The sequence below is a fragment of the Tachypleus tridentatus genome, chromosome 10 (assembly GCF_004210375.1).
Source record: "Tachypleus tridentatus isolate NWPU-2018 chromosome 10, ASM421037v1, whole genome shotgun sequence".
Taxonomy (NCBI): Eukaryota; Metazoa; Arthropoda; class Merostomata; order Xiphosura; family Limulidae; genus Tachypleus; species Tachypleus tridentatus.
Genome location: NC_134834.1, coordinates 184,117,489 through 184,138,274, shown reverse-complemented (window position 1 = coordinate 184,138,274; position 20,786 = coordinate 184,117,489). Strand labels below are relative to the sequence as shown.

Genomic DNA, 20,786 nt, shown 5'->3' with positions numbered 1-20,786 from the left:
TGTATTTTGTAACATACCTAATACTGGCAAGTGTTCTTATTAAAGCAAGCAAAGTTTTAGCTGAGAATGTACTTCAACCATACTTTCACACAACTACTGTTTGAATAGAGAGCAGAAGTTCATATTGTAATGTTTCTTCAACTGACAGTACTAGTATTTTAACAGCTGTTTTTAACAAATATTACTTAAGAATTTATAGAATTCTTCACTAGAATCTATTAATAAAGAAATAACTTATGAATGTTGTGCTATAGAGGAAGTTTAGCTTCCTAATAAACACCTTTGCCTATGAATTACTCCTACCTTGTGACTGTTTTTCAATCGTGGAGGTGGTAAGTCTCGTATCCTCTTCATTGCTGTAAGAGGAGGCTCATTGAAGAAGGGAGGTTCTCCATCAACCATTTCTATCACCATGATTCCAAGAGACCAAATATCCACCTAAACACCACAGAACATATTTTAATAAAAGTTTCACTTGTTCAAAAATTAGCATTTTTTTAAAAACAAAAACAGTAAGTTTAAAAATGCAGCATCCTGTCATTATATTTCTGTAAGAATTTAGTTCATAACTATATAGAACAACTAACATTACAAATTATTTTTATTATTCCTTAAGAATCTTATTCTAATAGATAGTGAACCAAGAACGTAAAATTTCTTGATATTTCATTCAGCATATGTAGTTGCAAGCCAACTCTAACCCTAATCTGATCATACTTATGTTTCCTTACCAAATATTCTTACTTAGTAAATAAAAATAGATTCTTGCCTAAGAATGAGAAATACGATATGCATTCCTCGAATCTTTAGTTGTCAGAGAACTATACAATTTCTTCGCAATATGTAAGGAAGCTAGTTTTTAACGTTCATTTAACAACCCTAAAATAATGGCTGTTTAAAGTCTTCATTTTATAAAGCACAAACAAAAAAAATAAAGGTATACGTAATAAAAGAAATATATGTATTGTTTCAGGTTTTTAATTAACCCTTAACTTAACCCTAAAGTTAGTAGCACCAAGCCAAACTTTTCTCATTTTCCTCTATATTTCCTTTGTTTTTCATTTTTATAATGTATGGATAGTGTGCACCTGAATAACCAATAGATGTATGCTGTTGGAGAGTATGTTTCCCCCTTAACAACAACAACAAAAACTACTACCTCATTATATCTTAATCTCTGAGCAGTATTTACATTATACATTATTTACATTATCGTATAGGTATGTTAAGAAAAATTATGGTTATAAACATAACGAAAAAAGATAAATCATTACTTTGTGTTAGTAACAAAATTATAACAATTGAATAAGAATCTTTGGTAGGTTTATTTAGTTAAACATATGGGCACTGCCTAACTCAGAACCATTTGTACTCGTTACAGTCTACACTACTTGTAATATATTAAGTATATCTTTACAAAAGTTGGTCAACTTTTAGAACAAGGCTTTTGCACATGAAAATTCAGATTTTTTAATGAAGTATTTTTTATTAACATTTGTTCATGAAATTGTCAATCTTTTTTAACTAGTACGAGAGCAGTGGTTTCATTTTGAGATTTAAAACACTGTCTCAGAAATCTCGTATTTCACTCATATAACCTCTTAAATTAATAACTTTTTTCAGTAAAACTTTATATTTTTTCTGTTATTACATTTATTACCTAATTCTTCAGCTTGTAAACAACTCAAATATAATGAAAGGAAAATTGTAAAATCAGAAAGAAAATGAGCAGCTGTGTCCTTCTTCATTATTAATCAACAGGTTTCAAAGTACGTACCCTGAGAGTTTCAACTGTTAAACATATCCCACAAATTTTCTGTGTTTAGTTTACATTCAACATCTAAAGTGAAACCTACCATAAATAAAGCTGAAATCACTAACCACATGAGCCTGGTCTTTGCACAGTGCACTATAATATGACACTCTAGAGAGCAAGAAGGCACGTGGAAAACAGAAAAGTGTTATTCATACATGCCCTTGCTTGAAGAATGCAATATTGGACTTAGCAGCTTATGTTTCCTAAAACACTTACAAAAAGAAATATCCAAGGGCAATAAAACTGCAATTAGAATGTGTGAAAACATTAATATGGTTCAAAGTTGTGCTTGTCCAATAAACATTGTAGGTTCTGAGCCTCACCAATCCATTTATATCACAGGTGTTTTAGCAATACTGTTCATATATTTGATGTCTGTCGAATTTTGTAGCATACACGTATCATGTTTTTTGGACACATACCTATAAAAGTTACTACCCTCTTGTTTTGAAGTTCTCAAATTTTGAATGAATGTGGTTTTAAATTTACCTCAGTTTAGACATTTAGAATAAGACAAATACAGTAGGCCTAACTATGTATTGGCCTACAAAAGTATACTATTTCAGCTACTGCACATTAAATATGTATAAATATACATATTACTATTTACTCACAAATGTTTAACTTTCAATTATGTTTCTCAAAAAATTGAAAGTAAATGAGAAATACATTGAGAAATATCGATTTTGAGCACATACCTGTGTTAAGAAATTTTGCACTCGTGCATATGTACTATCACTAAGCCTTGTCTAGACCTGCGCGTCGGGTACGTAGAGATAATTTTTTTAAAAGTTAATATTTGAAGCTACAAAATACATAAACAACAAATTACAGTATTAGTATCCTCAAAATCCCTGTAATTTAGTAGGATCTCTAAGTAATGTAGAAGTGGGTTGAAAAGAATCCCATTCCTATCCAGAGCAAAGACTTGTTGATCTACAGTTTGGGCAAAATTCTTTGTTTCACCTTCAAGTCACTTATAAACAACTGTCAGAATTACACAAAAGGGAAATTCTCTTTCTACTGGTTATAAGCCTGAGATACTTTGTAGTAGGCAGTACTAGTTAAGAACTTTCAAATGACTGATTTGAAGGGTGGAGCTACTCAAGTAGATTTACTAAATATGTTGATATCTCAGCAAATTATACAGGTGGGAGGTTCTTATTTTATATTTAGCTTGTCTATATCTCAAGTTTAAGTTTCTAATTGTTAGATATTTATACATGTTTTTTGGTGGGTGTAACAAAATAGAAACTGAACAACAAGCAACTGGGTGTGTAATGTGACACACAAAAACTGATACTTATAGAAACTGAACAACAAGACAACTGGGTGTGTAATGTGACACAAAAACTGATACTTATAGAAACTGAACAACAAGACAACTGGGTGTGTAATGTGACACAAAAACTGATACTTATAGAAACTGAACAACAAGACAACTGGGTGTGTAATGTGACACAAAAACTGATACTTATAGAAACTGAACAACAAGACAACTGGGTGTGTAATGTGACACAAAAACTGATACTTATAGAAACTGAACAAGAAGACAACTGGGTGTGTAATGTGACACAAAAACTGATACTTATAGAAACTGAACAACAAGACAATTGGGTGTGTAATGTGACACACAAAAACTGATACTTAACATTTTTTTACTTTTCTTTTAAATTAAAAAAAATTGAAACATACAATTTTAAACTTAAATTATAAATTATGTTTTAATGCCAATCTCATTGACATAAGTGGTAAAATGTTATTTAATAAATAAATTTGAAAAGTGTTCCAAATGTGCACTTTAAGTTCTGGGGCAAGCAGGGCACAAGAGAGTTCAAAGGGTAAAACTGTATATTTGATAACAGCAAAAATATACAGGAGAAAGATGTGGTAAAACTACCAAAAACAATACTGCTTTTAATTAACAAATGCATTAGCATAACTTCATCAGGGTTTTATTTTCCTTTTATCACTTCTTCCACAAACACCATCGCCTATGCATACCTGCTTAAACAATAGTTTTCAAAAGTATCACATGGGAAAACAACTAATTAATTGTTGTAATAATGCTGATTGCAAGCTATGCTTTCTATTTTAGTGGAATCAATACATATAATCTGTGGTACCTCTGGGCCATATGGAAGCCTAGAAATTACTTCAGGAGCCATCCAGTATGGTGTCCCTACTAAAGACTTTCTTTTAGGAATATCAGCTGAAACTTGAGCACAGAATCCAAAATCTGAGAGTTTAACCTAGATAAAAAGAAAAAGATGTTTCATAAATGCTGTGTTTTTATTCTATATGTATCTCTATTTAATGTAGTTAAATAATTATAGTCAGAGGGGTATGCACATTAAACAATATTACAAATAATGTAGAAATATTAAGAAATATTACAGTTATACCAAAGATGATTTACGTTGAAAAAAAACAAAAAAACACATTAAATCAATACTTTGTATATTACTAAAATTATGACAACTGAAAATGGTATTCACAAAAGAATCAAACTGATGTGTTAACCAATATGTCTTCTTAATTACAATACTTATAAAATTATGACAACTGAAAATGGTATTCACAAAAGAATCAAACTGATGTGTTAACCAGTATGTCTTGTTAATTACAATAGTTATAAAATTATGACAACTGAAAATGGTATTCACAAAAGAATCAAACTGATGTGTTAACCAGTATGTCTTCTTAATTAAAATAGTTATAAAATTATGACAACTGAAAATGGTATTCACAAAAGAATCAAACTGATGTGATAACCAGTATGTCTTCTTAATTACAATAGTTATAAAATTATGACAACTGAAAATGGTATTCACAAAAGAATCAAACTGATGTGTTAACCAGTATGTCTTGTTAATTACAATAGTTATAAAATTATGACAACTGAAAATGGTATTCACAAAAGAATCAAACTGATGTGTTAACCAGTATGTCTTGTTAATTACAATAGTTATAAAATTATGACAACTGAAAATGGTATTCACAAAAGAATCAAACTGATGTGATAACCAGTATGTCTTCTTAATTACAATAGTTATAAAATTATGACAACTGAAAATGGTATTCACAAAAGAATCAAACTGATGTGCTAACCAGTATGTCTTCTTAATTACAATACTTATAAAATTATGCAGATACTAATAACAAAAGCATAGTATTTCACATATTGCCCTATATTACTTTGTTACTGTAAAAAATGAGAAAAAGAAAAATTCTAGAAACATGAAAATACAAAACTTTTCAGTCTGCACTGAAATGCCCTAATGTTTATATTTGACATGAGCCAAAAACCTTAATGGAATTAGTCTTCAGACAATAGCAGCTCTATAAGATAATATTACAAAAATGTAAACAAACTTTTACACAGTTCTTAGGAAACACTGAAGTGACTTTAAAATCAACACCTATCACCTTTAACAAATAAACTTTGTCTATAGTGATTTTTGTTATCTATATTAAGAAATATTTTCATTCAACAAAATGCAAAATTTGGTTTGAAGTAACCTTCACATCTCATTACCATTAGAAACATTATCATAATTCATTTGAAAATTTTACTTTAGAAACACCAACTGTTTTTGTAGAAGTTATTACTTGTTCATTACTACATGGATTGTTTATTTATGTGACCCAAGAAACCATGAGTTATACAGGAAAATAAATAAATGAACTAATATTACAATATAAAGCACAATCCTTGTTAGCCCTACAACAGTAATTGAAAGATTACTTTTGAGTGGTGAAGTTTTTTCCAATGTTTTTCTCAATTTCAATTTTTATACAATTTTTATAAGAGTGCAAATAATAACAAAAGAGGTAAAGAAGTAGTATGTGATATTTCAGTATATTCATTAGACCCACACGTTTATTAATATTTTAAGCTGAAAACAACAACAACAATCTTATCAGCTAGCTATTAAACTGCGTACAAATAGTATTTGATTCAGGACTGGCCCAATGGATGAAGCCTGTAATCAAACATACATTCCTAAATGATTTCTTGTTTAGCAGATAAACCTGAAATTTCACTGGTTTGAAATTAATAATAAAGTAAAACAAATGATACATAAAACATCTGCATTGTTTCACAATGTTTGACAGGTCAAGAAAACAAATCCCATTTATTCTTTTAAATGTTTGTCTGAATGACCAAAGTATATTAATAGAGAAGAAACATGATTTAACAGACCAAAAACACTCACTGTTCCGTCCTTAGCAAGAAGGATAGAATCACTTTTTACATCTCTATGAATTATTCCTTGGGCATGAAGGAAGGCAAGGGCACTGAGACACTGGTAACAGACAGTAGCAATCTGATCTTCATTCATTCTAACCAAGTGAAATAAGGGTAGAAAAAGATGTTACTGGAGTACACGAACCTAGAACTACAACCTGGCTTTATATACAATAATCAAAAACTTCAAAACAATTATAGATATAACTGTTTCAACAACATTCTTTCTGGTGTTACACATTTCAGGTATAAATAACTAATATTATAATCACCTGATGTTAAAGAATGTTAGTTACCAGTTAAGAAAAACAAAACAAGGTAGGTTTTCAAATAAGTGATTACTGGTTATTATAGAACAAAATGTGAATATCATTAGAAAAATTCTTGAAAATAAAATTCCATATAATGATATGTTATGCATACATTCTAGCTATAATATTTTTGTAGAGTTTTTAAAGACACTTATCTCAGAAATATTTCGAGGGCTGTAAATGCACACTTTGTGCTCTGTAAGTTCAATTTCTGGCAACTGCAAAGTTAAACTATTTAACCTTTATGACAGTAGGTTATTTTTTTCAGTTCTACTAACTAAGAACCTTCACTGCAACAAATGAAAATTATTTGAAGAATCTCTCGTGCATAATTAGTGTACTCATGAAACAATGTGCCACAGGGATCAGGAAAATAATTTATGAAATACATTATATGCAGGGAACACTTCTGTTATAAGATAATCAGCTGATAATACTAATGTACCTGGAATATGTTACAATATCAGTTAAAGATCCACCTTCCAGGAACTCCATCACCAACCACACTTCATCTCCGACCAGGTAACTACTAAACATCTCAACAATGTTAGAGTTGTGGTAGTCCCTCATCGTTACAACCTAAATGATTAAAAAAAAATGCACCTGGTCTTGCAACAATGTTACAGTCATACAAGACAAACTATATTACAAAATACTATATTATAATTTAAAGACCATCTAAGATGCTTATTTAAATTTATAAAGCTAGCAAAGTGCCACAAAATTATGTGGTAGTCATAGCTACAGATTATAAATCACAATTGCAAGAAGTTTTATTATTTATGTTTGTACAAACATTTTAATACATAGCACAAACATGTTTTAATTAGAGACAGTAAATGTGAAAAACTTTTATGCAATTAAATTTTTAAAATAATACTACATACAAATGTAAGGTGAAAAAAGACAGCCAGAGTTTAGTAATTATGCTATTTATTCATTTAAAAGGTATTGAAAGAGTTTAGAAAATTGTCCTTATTACGATTATAAATTATATTTATAAAAAAACTAAAAATAGCTATCTTAACTTTTTAATGTACTCAGTGGTCAAATATCATCTAGAAACACAATTTTTTAAAACAAGCAAGCCTTTTAAAAATAAACCGATATATTCTTTTCTCAGACACTAAATTTATAAAATATAATTGTTTAAAGAAACCACAATTTTTCAATAAATAAAAAAACTTACCAGTATTATTTGTTCTCATTATTAGCATTCTTGTTTTTTTATAGAAAATATTTAATGTAAGATATTCAACATTTTAAAATTAGTTAAATATGTGTAAAATGTGTTATGTCCAATTTATCTCCACGAAACTAATCCAAAAGTTTCAATCTGTCTCCAGTGTAGTGATGTAAATTTAAACTGCTGAATATGATTTGATAATAACCAACTTGATGTTTTCAAAAGAGTTAAAACAAATCTACAAGAAATGTGCTATTTAATTTTCAGGGAAGCCCATAACATAACCAATAGTTCATATTTTGTTTCTGTAAGCTAAAAGTTATTAACTTTGTCATAATTACTATAATTACATGTAGAACAAACAATCTATTACAGACAGGTAAACATTTGCATAATGAACTCCTTATTAAATTCAGTCAGTAACTTAATATGATCATGAAATATCAATATGAGTTTCGTTATTTGACTGTAGATTAATAATACTGATCTCATGGTTTTTGTGCTTGCATTTTTTTTTTGTTCTTTAGAACCTATTTAAAATTTAACAACAAAATCAACAATTGGAAATGGTAAATCCTTCTGAAAATGAAAAACAATTGATACCAATATTTCTATTTGCAATAAGTTTTTGTCCAGTTAACAACATAAATATGTTTGCATGAAAACAATATGCTTGATAAATTTGTATCACAGAGCTGAAGTACTGAAATGTGTCAAACCTCATTGAATAACAACTCTCTTCTCTGCTGCTTCGTTAAATCCATTAGTTTCACGGCCACTTTCCGACCCGTGTTTTTCTCTATAGCTGAATAAACTATACCAGTTGAGCCTTCTCCAACTTTCACAAAGTTGATGTACAAGTCTCTAGGATCTCCACGATTTACCACCATTTGTAATGCAACTCGAAACTATAAAACAAAATCAAATATTTTCACGATCTCAAAATCAACGCCTGTATACGAACACACGCATGATAACTGCTAACTGAAGTCCACAATAATCATTAAGAACTGTTTTTGTTTTTTCATAACACGTATAAAGTATAAATGAATAAACCAAGACAAACCTGAATAATAGACACAGTGCAACAATAACTGCTTCTGGATTATGTATGAAACTTTACAGGTATCCTGAGGCTTAAGTGTTCATTTAATTTGTAGTATAAGAGTTTGGTGTTTGTTATTATATGCTGGACAAACATTTAGATGATTAAGATTATAAAAAATCCAAGTTTCACTGCTTAGTTTGTTGCACTTTCATAATTTACTATCCCTAAATACACAATATATATACAAATAATGATGTTAAACAAGTACAAATGACAATGAAATAAATATACAGCTTTCACAGTACATGTAGTGATACGAGAGAAAACTACACACCTTGAGAATTTGCAGAAAAGAATTTATCTTAGAAGAGGGTGACACACGCAAATGATGGATCATAACTCTGTTTATGTTATAATAAATCATTGAATGGAAGACATGCTTAAAGATTATTAAAAATTGACTGCAAAGGTTTGATACATAGCAACATAAAAGTATTTAATAATAAAAAATCCACAAATAAGCATTCCATAAGAAGAAGATATTTTAGTGTTGTAATTTTCAAGCTAACAACTCAGTGTCAAGCAGTCCGAAATGTATATGTAGTTACAGTATGCTTTGTTTCTTAGCTGAATTTCAATTTTTGTTCTGATTTATAAGTACTGTTCTTTAGAAATAGTACAAAAGGTGTTATTTTGTTAAAAGTGAAATATCTTCCACAAAAATGTGTTGTTTTTAAAATAATGACCATAAATCCATAGTTATCCTTACTGTGACCAATTACATCTTCTAACATGTTTTTTTTCATTGGACACTCATTAATATTGTGTTCTGTTAAGCTTATTAATTTAGCTGGATCCTTACCACTGGATATATATATAAAAATTAAAGACTGATGAATCAGAAGACAGATGACATGATATCTATCTAGTACTGTACAACCAACAGCAATAAAAGTTGTTGGGTACTATGCCATTATTACAAGGCCTATGCTATTTGAAACATTTTAGTTTATAGCTAATAATAAATTCTCAAATTTACTATAGTGAGTTAACATGTTGTCAGTAAAGATGTGTGACTTGGTTACTGCTGCCCAAAAATAGAATAAGGCTTGATTTCTACTAACATGTAATGATAAAACAGGTATATAAAATATTTTAATGTTATAACAACCAAAAGGCTTGCTAACAAAGATATTTTACACTGAAATAATTACCAGGCAACTAATGTTATGAAGAACATTCCAATCTGCGTCTAATTAAAAATATTACAAATTATCATATTAGAGGTAATGTTAACCTCACTGGACAATAGGATAAACCCTTTTCTACATTGATCTACAGTTTGTTTAGCAGGTCAAAAAAGAGAATAAGAGATGTTAAATTTTGTGCATTTTAGAAAAGATCATACAGTACCTGTTCATGGGACACTCTGTGCTGGTGGTTAAACTCTGTTTGTTCTACAGTTTCCTGGTTTGTCTCTAGTTTAGCCTTGGGAGGTACCTTTTCATAAGTAAAGTAGAGAAGCAGGAATGATTATATAGCTATAATAAATGTCTATATTATTTAAATAACGTTAAGTAACAAATGAAACATTTTTCAAACTTTGGCTATTCAATCTTGACTTACTAGTTTTGGTACTTAAGCCAAGATTAATATTTGCCAAAAATAGTACTAACAGCTGATAAAATCCAGTGTGATGTTTACAATTAGGAAAATATAAAAAGGGATACATAATTAAATATACTAATTACCAGGTTGAGTTTTAGTTTCACTCTAAATACACAGCTAGCTCTGATTAAAAGATAATATTAATGACTAACATGTTTTGTTTAACCCTTTCACTGTGACTGGGACAAACATCTTAGCCATAGTGAATGGGTTAAAGAAGTTTGACTCCTACTTTTCTATCTACAAGGTTTATCTCAATTTAAACTAGACATATAAAATGAAAACAAGAACAGATATCTCAGTACATTAATTTACTTTTCAAATACTAAACCTTCATACTTACTCATTAAATATGACTCGTGTTAATTACTGTATCTAAGTGATACTAAAAATAAATAAATATGATGTTAAAAACAACAGAGTCTACTGGAACACCACAAACAATCTGTTTTAGCAGCACTGAAACAAAGTAAAAACATTTAGCACTAAAATCAAATTGAAGAACAAAAAATTTTGGCACACAGAATAAACACCACTGCAGTTGCAAAAAGGTTAATTATGAAATGAACTCTAAACAACAGAATACAACAGTGTAAATAACAAATTTTCCACCAGTGAGATGCACATTTATGTGGTGTAGTTGGCCAAGACAGCTGTGTCTTCCCTAAACTAACGGGCCATCAGCTACATATATGGGCCTGGAAATGTAAAAGGCCAAGAATGTATTTCAAACATCAACAATTCTCAGGACAAGCAGTGTGATTCTCTTTACTTACCATTACCAAAATTATTATACAAATTAAACTGAAAAAGAACTATTGGCTCTGAAAAGACAAATCTGTAAAATATATTGTAAAATATTTGCAATGCTCTATAATCCTAATACAATTATTAATATGTTTTAAAAAGACAATCCAGTATAAATGGATCTCAGAACAGCTGGTATGAGTATTAAAACACCCACACCAGCCATTCCGAGATGCATTTTGATTTCAAAATGGGTTTCTTTTCATAAAACAAAAATCCAGTATAGTTTTAATTTTTATGATGCTAAACAAAACATATAAGACGATATTACACTAAAAATTACTTTGTGAATTGTTAAACTTACTTTTGCATTCCTGCTTTCATCTGACTGTGGAGAAATGATCCTGTTATGGTGGGGTATGGAAGATTCATGTTGCATTGACTGTTTTTTAACTCCATTACTAGTAGGTAGTACATTACATGCTGGGTTTACAGTACTAATACTATGATCTTCATATCTGGGTCTTCCAGTTTTCTTATGCAATAATGATGCTTGACTTGTAGAAATTCCAGGTGGAGCTTGCTGAATATGATTTGGTAAGTAACTAGTGCTTCTCTGAATATCTTCCTTATTGTGGGTATTTTCTACAGAAGAATGTTGCAGGTGTCTGTCCAAAGTGGAGTGAAGTTCCATCCCATAATCACGATGTCGTTCCTGATCTTTAATTTGTTGGTTTGCCTGCCAATTCCTCTTTCTCTCCAAATCTTCCATATTTCGATTTATGTGATGATCCACCTCATAAGTACCTCTTGTCTGTTTCTGTTCATATGAATCTGGGATTTGTGGATTATTAAGATGCTTGTTTGTATACCAGTTTTGTCCATTGTCCTTGTGGTTGCTGTATGAATGAGGATGGTGATGATTAGTAATATTTCTGTACCCACTGACTGGTTGAGAGATCCTCTGTTCACGAGGTAGGTGATGCTCAGATAGTGGACGATGGCCAGAAGAATGAACATGATGATGACTTGGGTAGTGAGCATGAGGTGGAAGATGCCCTTCAGTAGATGGTATGTATATTTGTTGTGATTCTTCAAACTCCTGAATGGGAGCAGAACCCACCATATTTGGGTGATGATGTCTGTGTTGAACTGGAGGACTTCTCTTTCTCAGTGAGTTTGACCGAGTTACGGATAATGGCCAATTCTGAAGTTTGGAAGAATTTTCCCCACGAACAATTGTCTGAAAGAAAGAAAAGAAAGTCACAATACTTCCTAAAATATAACAAATACTATGATGTATGGCATTTAAAGATAAATTAACCTATTTTGATTAAGTAAATATACTGAAATTATGTTCTAAAGATGGAGAAAGTAAAGTGTAGGTGAAACACTTCATACACTCTTCTGTGGGGTATTATCTGCAGCAGATGACAATCAATTTTCAATAAAGCACTAGAATATTTTATCTCTGGGATACTTTCCAACTTCTGCTCAAGTGCAATTCACAAAAATGTGTTTAATCTTTATTAATGTATCCAATTTACTGAACTGCTGGCAAATGTCCTAAAAAGAAAGTATATTAAAACAACCTTTGAGCCTCAAACACTGTTACAGTCTGGTTACATAATGCATCAGGAAAGTGCATCTTGCCAACAGCCCTGTAGCATATTTCAAGTGCAAAAAGCTCTATTGTAAGACTATTAAACCTAAACCACACCACCATTTCTCCAGTCCAACTGTGTAGAAATCCATAGTCACTATACCAAGTGACCGGACTGGTTTATTTATACAAGAAATAGCACAAACACTTATTTCATTCTCCAGTTGCTTGAGATAAGCAAACATTATCAAAATGTTGTTTAGGTACATGTCATTCCAATGTGATTTGATATTGGTTTTGACTCACTAATTTGCATAATCAAAACTGTTTTAATATAACTATTAATTAATTTTATCTCCCAAAAGGATCTAATACAGAAGCTTGTATTTACTGAATTATTAGTCCTAAAAGCTAAAATATAATACTGTTTTCACCCAAAGTATTACAAAAGAAAAAAACATATTGAAAGTTGTTCATAAATATGTAATTTGCTACACTACATATACGAGTAACCACCCACGAAGATCATTTGTTATGACAAGCTCTCATCCTTTAGTGGTCATCAAGAAAATAATTTCAGAACAAATAATTTAAAAGTCTAATATGAAATCTTAAATATTTTACTACCAAGGTGTTTCAATTAATATTGCATCTTTTTCTGTTGGAAAAAAACATTATCTTCTATCACTCAATGTTATTAAAATTAATATTCATTAAGTTTGAAAACAAAGTAATAAACATCATATTCTTTAGAAAATCTATAATAACAATGACAAGAATAACAACATTAACCACATAACCATTATTTAAAGTAATGTTTACTCAGTCTACAGAATCTGAACACAACAGTAATATTACACCATAATAATATAAAAACTCAGAAAAGATACATGCATACTTGAATGATAATAGATTTTTAGTGTTACTATGTTTATATTCAAGTCAGAATATAGAATCACACTAATAATTACACACAATAACATTTTTAATTGACATGTTAATCTCCTGGTTAACATAATTCACTACTCTGTTTTAAGCTATCCTCACAATTCTCATCTGACAACCAACCTGTCCAAATATAATACAGTGTTGTATTAGGGTTGTACAGATATGATTTACTACTATACATTAGTGAGTTTTAGGTTAGACATGTATTAACATTTACTACTTGAATATTACACCTTTGAAAAAAAAGTACATAATACTTTTTACAGCAGTAGGTTTCAAGTACTCTTTATACATTCACAAACTGGTCTTGTACATGGTAGTTTGCAGTCACAAAGTTACACATCAAAAATAGTTATGTTGTGGTGTATTTCATACAGTTTAGTAGCCATAAAAGAATTTTTACAGAAAGACAGTTTTCTTATTTAAAATTCATTTGGTCCAAGAAAGCTGTACATGGATTTAACATGCAAGAAAGATTTCTTTTTAAAAATTCAAGTTAAGACTACAAAAACTAATTATATTTGTGATAGTACAAAAATAATAAAGCCACAAAAAAGCTTCTCAAACAAGATAAAAAAGTCTTTAAAAGTTGTTCAAATAATTTCAGCACAGATATTTATAGGTTTTCATGATCTATGGGCAACATGACACAGAGTTTCTTTCTAATTAACAAACACTTCTACAGTTCCAAATTAGTTACCCATAGTTACTCTCTTGTTTCAGAGCTGAACGGATAATGTAAATAGGCCATTCAAAGCCAACTCACACAGAAAAAATGAACTCTTCCCAGTTAATGTCTTAGATTTTCTTGAAAAAATTCAGAAAAACCTTCATTTTGATTTATTCAGCCATGAAAAATCCTAAAGCCGTACTACATGGCTGAATAAATAAAAATAAAGTTTTTGTCTGAAATTTTTCCATGAAATCTACGACACGAACTGGGAAGTCCTAGGTGAGTTGGCATGGAATGACCAACATACTTCCAGTTAACACATGTTCTACTACTTACATTTGACTTCAGATGTGTCATTTCTGTAGGAGTGATAGTGGAGGAATCTATGATAGGCTTTGGTCTATCCTTCTGAGGTTGTATCAGACTATTCCACTGGGGAGGAAGCCCAACAAACTTTCCTTCATTTCTGTCAAACCCTGTATGTACTCTGTGCTGAAAATTGGTTGGACTTGAAATTATAGGTTTCTTTTTCTTCTTACCAAACATTCCTGTATCCCTGTTAGCCAAAAAGAATTTAAAAGAACATTACACAAAACAATTTAATATATAATATTCTTATTTATAGTAAAACGACACTACTACATATTTTTTGAAAAGTTTATACTCTCACAAAAATTGTAAAAGTTTATTCCATCTTCAAACATTACTCTCTAAAAGTGAGCCTAAGATACAATGTGTTTCATACTGTTCAGTAACAAACAAAAAGTGTATAATGGTAAAGAAAATACAAGTCAAACAAATATTTAAAATGTGCGATTTTATAACACAGTCAGGTATAAACACGATTACAATAATAAAATTAAAAAAACAAGGAGGATAAGAAATTACATTAAAAATTAGATATTTTAGTCAACATTTATCTTATAACAATCTCTTTTTAGAATTATTTTCCCAAATTTTAGTTTGGTAAGTATGAGAAAAACATTTTAGAGCAATACCTCAGGCCACAAGTTTAATTTATTTTTCACAAAAATTATATTTTTGATATAAATTCATAAAATGTTTAGACCAATCAAATAATGTGCAATTAGTTTCAAATCAAATATGGAATAAATGTGTTGATGTGTAAAGGCCTAATTTACAAACATGGTATGTTGGATTAATTTAAAATAAATACACAATTTATTTCCCAAAAGAATTGTTAACACAAACAGTGTTTTAGACTCTCTTCCAGGGTGACATACTAGGTTGTAATTATAAAGGCATTTTGAAATTAACTTGAGGAAATGTCAAACCAAAACTAGTTTACAAGAAGCCAATCATAGAGAGTTAGTTCAACATTTCAACCAATAAAGACAGACTGAAGCCAGTGTCCAAGTGAAACAATACAACTTTCATTCATTCATTATGAAAAAATTCATAAAGACAACTTCACTGAGCTCAGTTACATGCACAGAATACTAATGTGCTTTGTGCATCTGTATTTTTCATTTAATCTTAACCACAAGATCAAATACACATAAACAAAGACACCCATCACTCACTACTCTCAGGTCCGTTTGGTTTAAACATCTCTCCATTACTTTTTACATACCATTACCACAAATAACCACACCACCTTTTAAAACGAGTTATCTACTCATACCAACTTTTCTCTAATTTCCAACTGAAACAAATATAGTTACAAAACCTCACTGTAACACAATACTTTTAAAATGTTAATCAGGAAACAGCATTATGATACACCCACACACACAAATCCAAAAGAGTAAACTCCTATAATTTTTGTCAGCTATAATAAAAAGTTGTAACAGTTAAATAAGACAAGCTTAAGCTACACTAACACGTGATATTACCCATCACAACAGATATTCACTATCTTAGAGCTGTCTTCTGGAGCATAAGAACACTACACACTACGATCATATTATCTGTGTACACTCAGTCTCAAGAAAGTATACACAAGCCGAATTCACAAGAAATGTTTTTCAATGCTTGCTTAACCTCTTCGGTAAATTTTGAGTAAGCTTTATACCTGTTTACATACACGTATTGTTTTACTACTTAATAAGCATTTAGACAGGTAGAAGGTAAGACTATGAAGAAACTCATGATAAATTATTTTGATTTTACAAGTTGCTCCTGCCAATGACAGTTAAGTACTTTTTTTGTTGTTTGAATTTCGCGTAAAGTTACACGAGGGCAAACTTCGTGTTATCAGTGAGATTTGTTACCCTTTGTCACAGTCACTCCACTCTTTAAAATATGTCCAGAAGAGACTATGCAATGTATAGGGGGGAGTAGTATTAGCTCTTTTCGGAACGTGGGTTATTACGTAAACAAGGTTCTATGCACAGACATTCAGTAGAACCTTGTTTCAAGCTCGCATACGCCCCTAAATCACGGCCGGGGTCGTACTTAAGAGAACGTTAAATTAAATCTGACAAAACAAAAGTTTACGATGTGTAATCATGTCATATATTACATACTCAATATTAAATTTTAAGCACAGTGTACTGCAGGTTCGTTTATAATACGTTGATATTAACCAGTGGTCAAACGAGTTAGTAATATTACTATTTTCAGTTTCAACAGAGATTGTTCTTTCAACACCCTAAAACACACGTCACTCTCGTGCTTATTTCACGTGTCAACTTTCTTTCTCCTCCTTCAAACTGGTACTCGTCACTTGAATGTGTTTTTTTTTTTATTACACTTACAATAAGAAACCTGCAGGCATAAATTATATAATGAAGTGCAATATTCCAACGAAGTGTTTGTATATTTATATCTAATTTACAGTTAATGTCTTCGTAACTGTGCGCATTCTGGTCGCCACCTGAACGCAAAATCACCGTTAAATACGAATAAACATACTGAAGTGCCTAAACTTGTATTACAGCACGCGGCAAAGTATCCGTTAGAAACTGAACTCTGACACTGCACTACATCAATCAGCACTGATTTCGAAAATCTGAAATACACGATAGTTCTAGCTACTAAGCTGCAGATTCATATTTACGTCTGCTTGTTTGTGATAGAATTTTTAATACAAAGACGGTCTCCAGGAATATATTTTAAGACTCAGATACCACGTGGTATTTCACATCTAGATTTCGTTCTTAATTCTACACGTACCATAGGTTACACGGAAACTTAAGAAGGCTCACAGATACAAGGTCCTCCCATTTCATTACGCCTACGCAAGATCTCGTTTTTAGTTTCAGTATGAACCACGTTAAAAATGTTCATACAAATTAAATATCCTACACAGAACATACTTTATTGCATCTCAATTCTAATAAGATAAAGTTTATCCAATCAGACGAAGCCCGTAGCCAGGTCTGAATGTATTTGTGTGTAATGTACTTTCTGGTCGAAAATGGAACTTGTTTCACGTGTAACTTTAGTGCACAAAGACGAAACAGAAAAACAAACAACTTTTCCCGGAATATATAACGGTTCCTTTATTAACAATACAAATAAACATTTCTAGTAAATTTATTCTGATGAGTATGAAACTGCTATTTCCGCACGTATGCAAAGTATTACAAAAACAATTATATAGTGAGAGGTCATCATCAAAGAAAAGAAAAAACCTTTTCACCCCGCTCGGGCATATTCGACACGTGCTAGTTTCAACATAAAAAACGCGCGATATCTCGATGACAGATCTGTCCTATATAATTTATCACAAGATGCAACAAGTTTAACAAAAGTGATACGGTTTATTTTGATTTGTTTTTGTTTGTTTCTTTTAAAATTTCGCGTAAATATACTCGAGGGCTATCTGCGCTAGCCGTCACTAATTTAGCAGTGCAAGACTAAAGGGAAGGCAGCTAGTCATCACCACACACCGCCAACTGTTGGGCTACTCTTTTACCAACGAATAGTGGGATTGGCATTAACATTATAATGCCCCCACGGCTGGGAGGGCGAGCATGTTTGGTGCGACCGGGTTTATTTTGAATTTCGCGCAAGGATATTCGAGGGATATTTGCGCTAGCCGTCCCTAATTTAGCAGTGTAAGACTAAAGGGAAGGCAGCTAGTCATCACCACCCACTGCCAACTCTTGGGCTTCTCTTTTGCCGATGAAAAGTGGGATTGACTGTCACATTATAACGTTCCCACGGCTGAAAGGGCAAGCATGTTTGGTGTGACGGGGATTCAAACTCGCAACCCTCAGATTACGAATCAAGTGTCTTAAACACCTGACCATGACGAATCTTTAAATAAAGTGAATACTTTAAAAACATATAAACATTTACTGAACACTAAATTAATCTACTTTCAAATATCTAATCAGAAACGCTTTCTAATGTTAGTTGCACAGTCAAATGCTGGATTTCAATATTGATCAAGCTTTTCTTCTACCATGTTCTGACATTCTACAGAACACGATAAAAATATTTCAATTTCAATAAAACAAAAACATTTTATTACAGAAAACTTAAATTCCCCTACTACTCTAGAACAGTGGCTCCCACAACACTTAATAGCCTCGATACTCTAGAACAGTGGCTCCCACAACATTTAGTAACCTCGATACTCTAAGAACAGTGGCTCCCACAACATTTAGTAACCTCGATACTCTAAGAACAGTGGCTCCCACAACATTTAGTAACCTCGATACTCTAGAACAGTGGCTCCCACAACATTTAGTAACCTCGATACTCTAGAACAGTGGCTCCCACAACATTTAGTAACCTCGATACTATAAAACAGTGGCTCCCACAACATTTAGTAACCTCGATACTATAAAACAGTGGCTCCCACAACATTTAGTAACCTCGATACTCTAAGAACAGTGGCTCCCACAACATTTAGTAACATCGATACTCTAAGAACAGTGGCTCCCACAACATTTAGTAACATCGATACTCTAAGAACAGTGGCTCCCACAACATTTAGTAACCTCGATACTCTAAGAACAGTGGCTCCCACAACATTTAGTAACCTCGATACTCTAGAACAGTGGCTCCCACAACATTTAGTAACCTCGATACTCTAGAACAGTGGCTCCCACAACATTTAGTAACCTCGATACTCTAGAACAGTGGCTCCCACAACATTTAGTAACCTCGATCTTCCCTTTTAATTTTTCTTCCCGGAACCTCCAAACCTGTCGTTTTTTGTTTCTTTAGAAAAAAAAAATTGTACAAAAATGCCGTGTTCGAAAATTAAATTTCGTAATTTATATACATTTACTTTCATGAAAAATATTTTTTACTTCATGAATCGTATTTTTTAAAACATTTTAATTAGTTCAGACATGATTCACGGGGTGCCCTCGTGAACTCCAGTTTGAGAAACATTGCTCTAGAAATGATAACTGATGGAGAGGAGATAAAAACATGTTACATACATGTAATTATAAACTACGGAAGTTCGCTAATTCTTAAAAATTAGAAGCAGGAGATCTGTGAAGGAAATCTTTTTTAACAGGTACACGAGTACTTAAAAAGCTGAAAGTGTGAACACCAGTAAGTCTCATATCTAGCTACACCCATGCAACACGACTCACAGATCTGCGAATACCAAACCTCTGACTGTTGCAAATATGTAACATGATTTAACGCTGAGCGTCCTCGGGCTGTAAAACATAGGGTTCACAGTTCACGTCTTGTTGCCACAGAAACCCCCTCCATACTTTGGAACCATGGTTGTGGGTAACAATCAAATCCCATTAATTAGCAAGTTAAAATAAGCTTAAATGTTGACTGCGAATGTTCTCAACTAAATGCCTTCCCTCTAGTCTATAAGTTCAATATTAAAGATATAATATATATATATATATATCAGTTCAATATTAAAGATATATATATATATATATATCAGTTCAATATTAAAGATAGATATTTTTATATATATATATATCAGTTCAATATTAAAGATAATGTTTATATATATATATATCAGTTCAATATTAAAGATAGATATGTTTATATATATATCAGTTCAATATTAAAGATAGATATGTTTATATATATATCAGTTCAATATTAAAGATAGATATGTTTATATATATATCAGTTCAATATTAAAGATAGATATGTTTATATATATCCTCTGTGTAACTTTTCTCGAACATTCTTAAGAACAGATTTCAAAACACACGTTGAACACTTTTTTCTGCTTAACGTTATTTGTAATTTTTTTTAATTCTGTAAACCCTGAAATAAATACGTTACACATTGCGCATTTAATAGAAGAAATTAAACTTTTATTCTACAATATGCCAAATAAATTTATTTTCTTTGACTTGTACATTGTATCATAAGTTGACATTAGTAAACTAACTGACGAACTCACGTTTCTGCTTCCCATGAAAAACAAAGTCAATGTCCCCTTGCATGACTTCGTTTACATTACCTATAGTTTAAAATGGTAAAGCAGTGTAGAATTTTCACTCTTTGTAATATTTAGGACTTGTTTTAAACATTTTACTTATTTTGTATCTAATCCTATCATAAATCAATCTTGTGATCAGGATTTACGGCAAATGTCCAATAGTCTTTCTTTACAATAAAAGA

The 20,786-nt window shown here is 31.2% G+C and overlaps 1 protein-coding gene across 6 annotated transcripts in view; it reads right to left on the bottom strand.

Moving 5' to 3' along the window:
• The window catches only part of LOC143231092 (serine/threonine-protein kinase PAK 4-like), a 32,192-nt gene that overhangs the window by 6,382 nt on the left and 5,024 nt on the right, over positions 1-20,786 (bottom strand). For all 6 annotated transcript variants that reach the window (XR_013016772.1, XM_076465644.1, XM_076465645.1 and 3 more), the window contains 8 exons: positions 14,589-14,808; positions 11,393-12,271; positions 10,027-10,113; positions 8,285-8,473; positions 6,825-6,958; positions 6,037-6,163; positions 3,943-4,068; positions 304-438 (listed from right to left, as the gene is read on the bottom strand). Coding sequence is in view for 5 of the 6 variants with exons in the window: in XM_076465642.1 (XP_076321757.1) it covers positions 304-438; positions 3,943-4,068; positions 6,037-6,163; positions 6,825-6,958; positions 8,285-8,473; positions 10,027-10,113; positions 11,393-12,271; positions 14,589-14,808 (1,897 nt within the window). In the remaining variant the exon portion in view is untranslated. The remainder of the gene's footprint in view (positions 1-303; positions 439-3,942; positions 4,069-6,036; positions 6,164-6,824; positions 6,959-8,284; positions 8,474-10,026; positions 10,114-11,392; positions 12,272-14,588; positions 14,809-20,786) is intronic.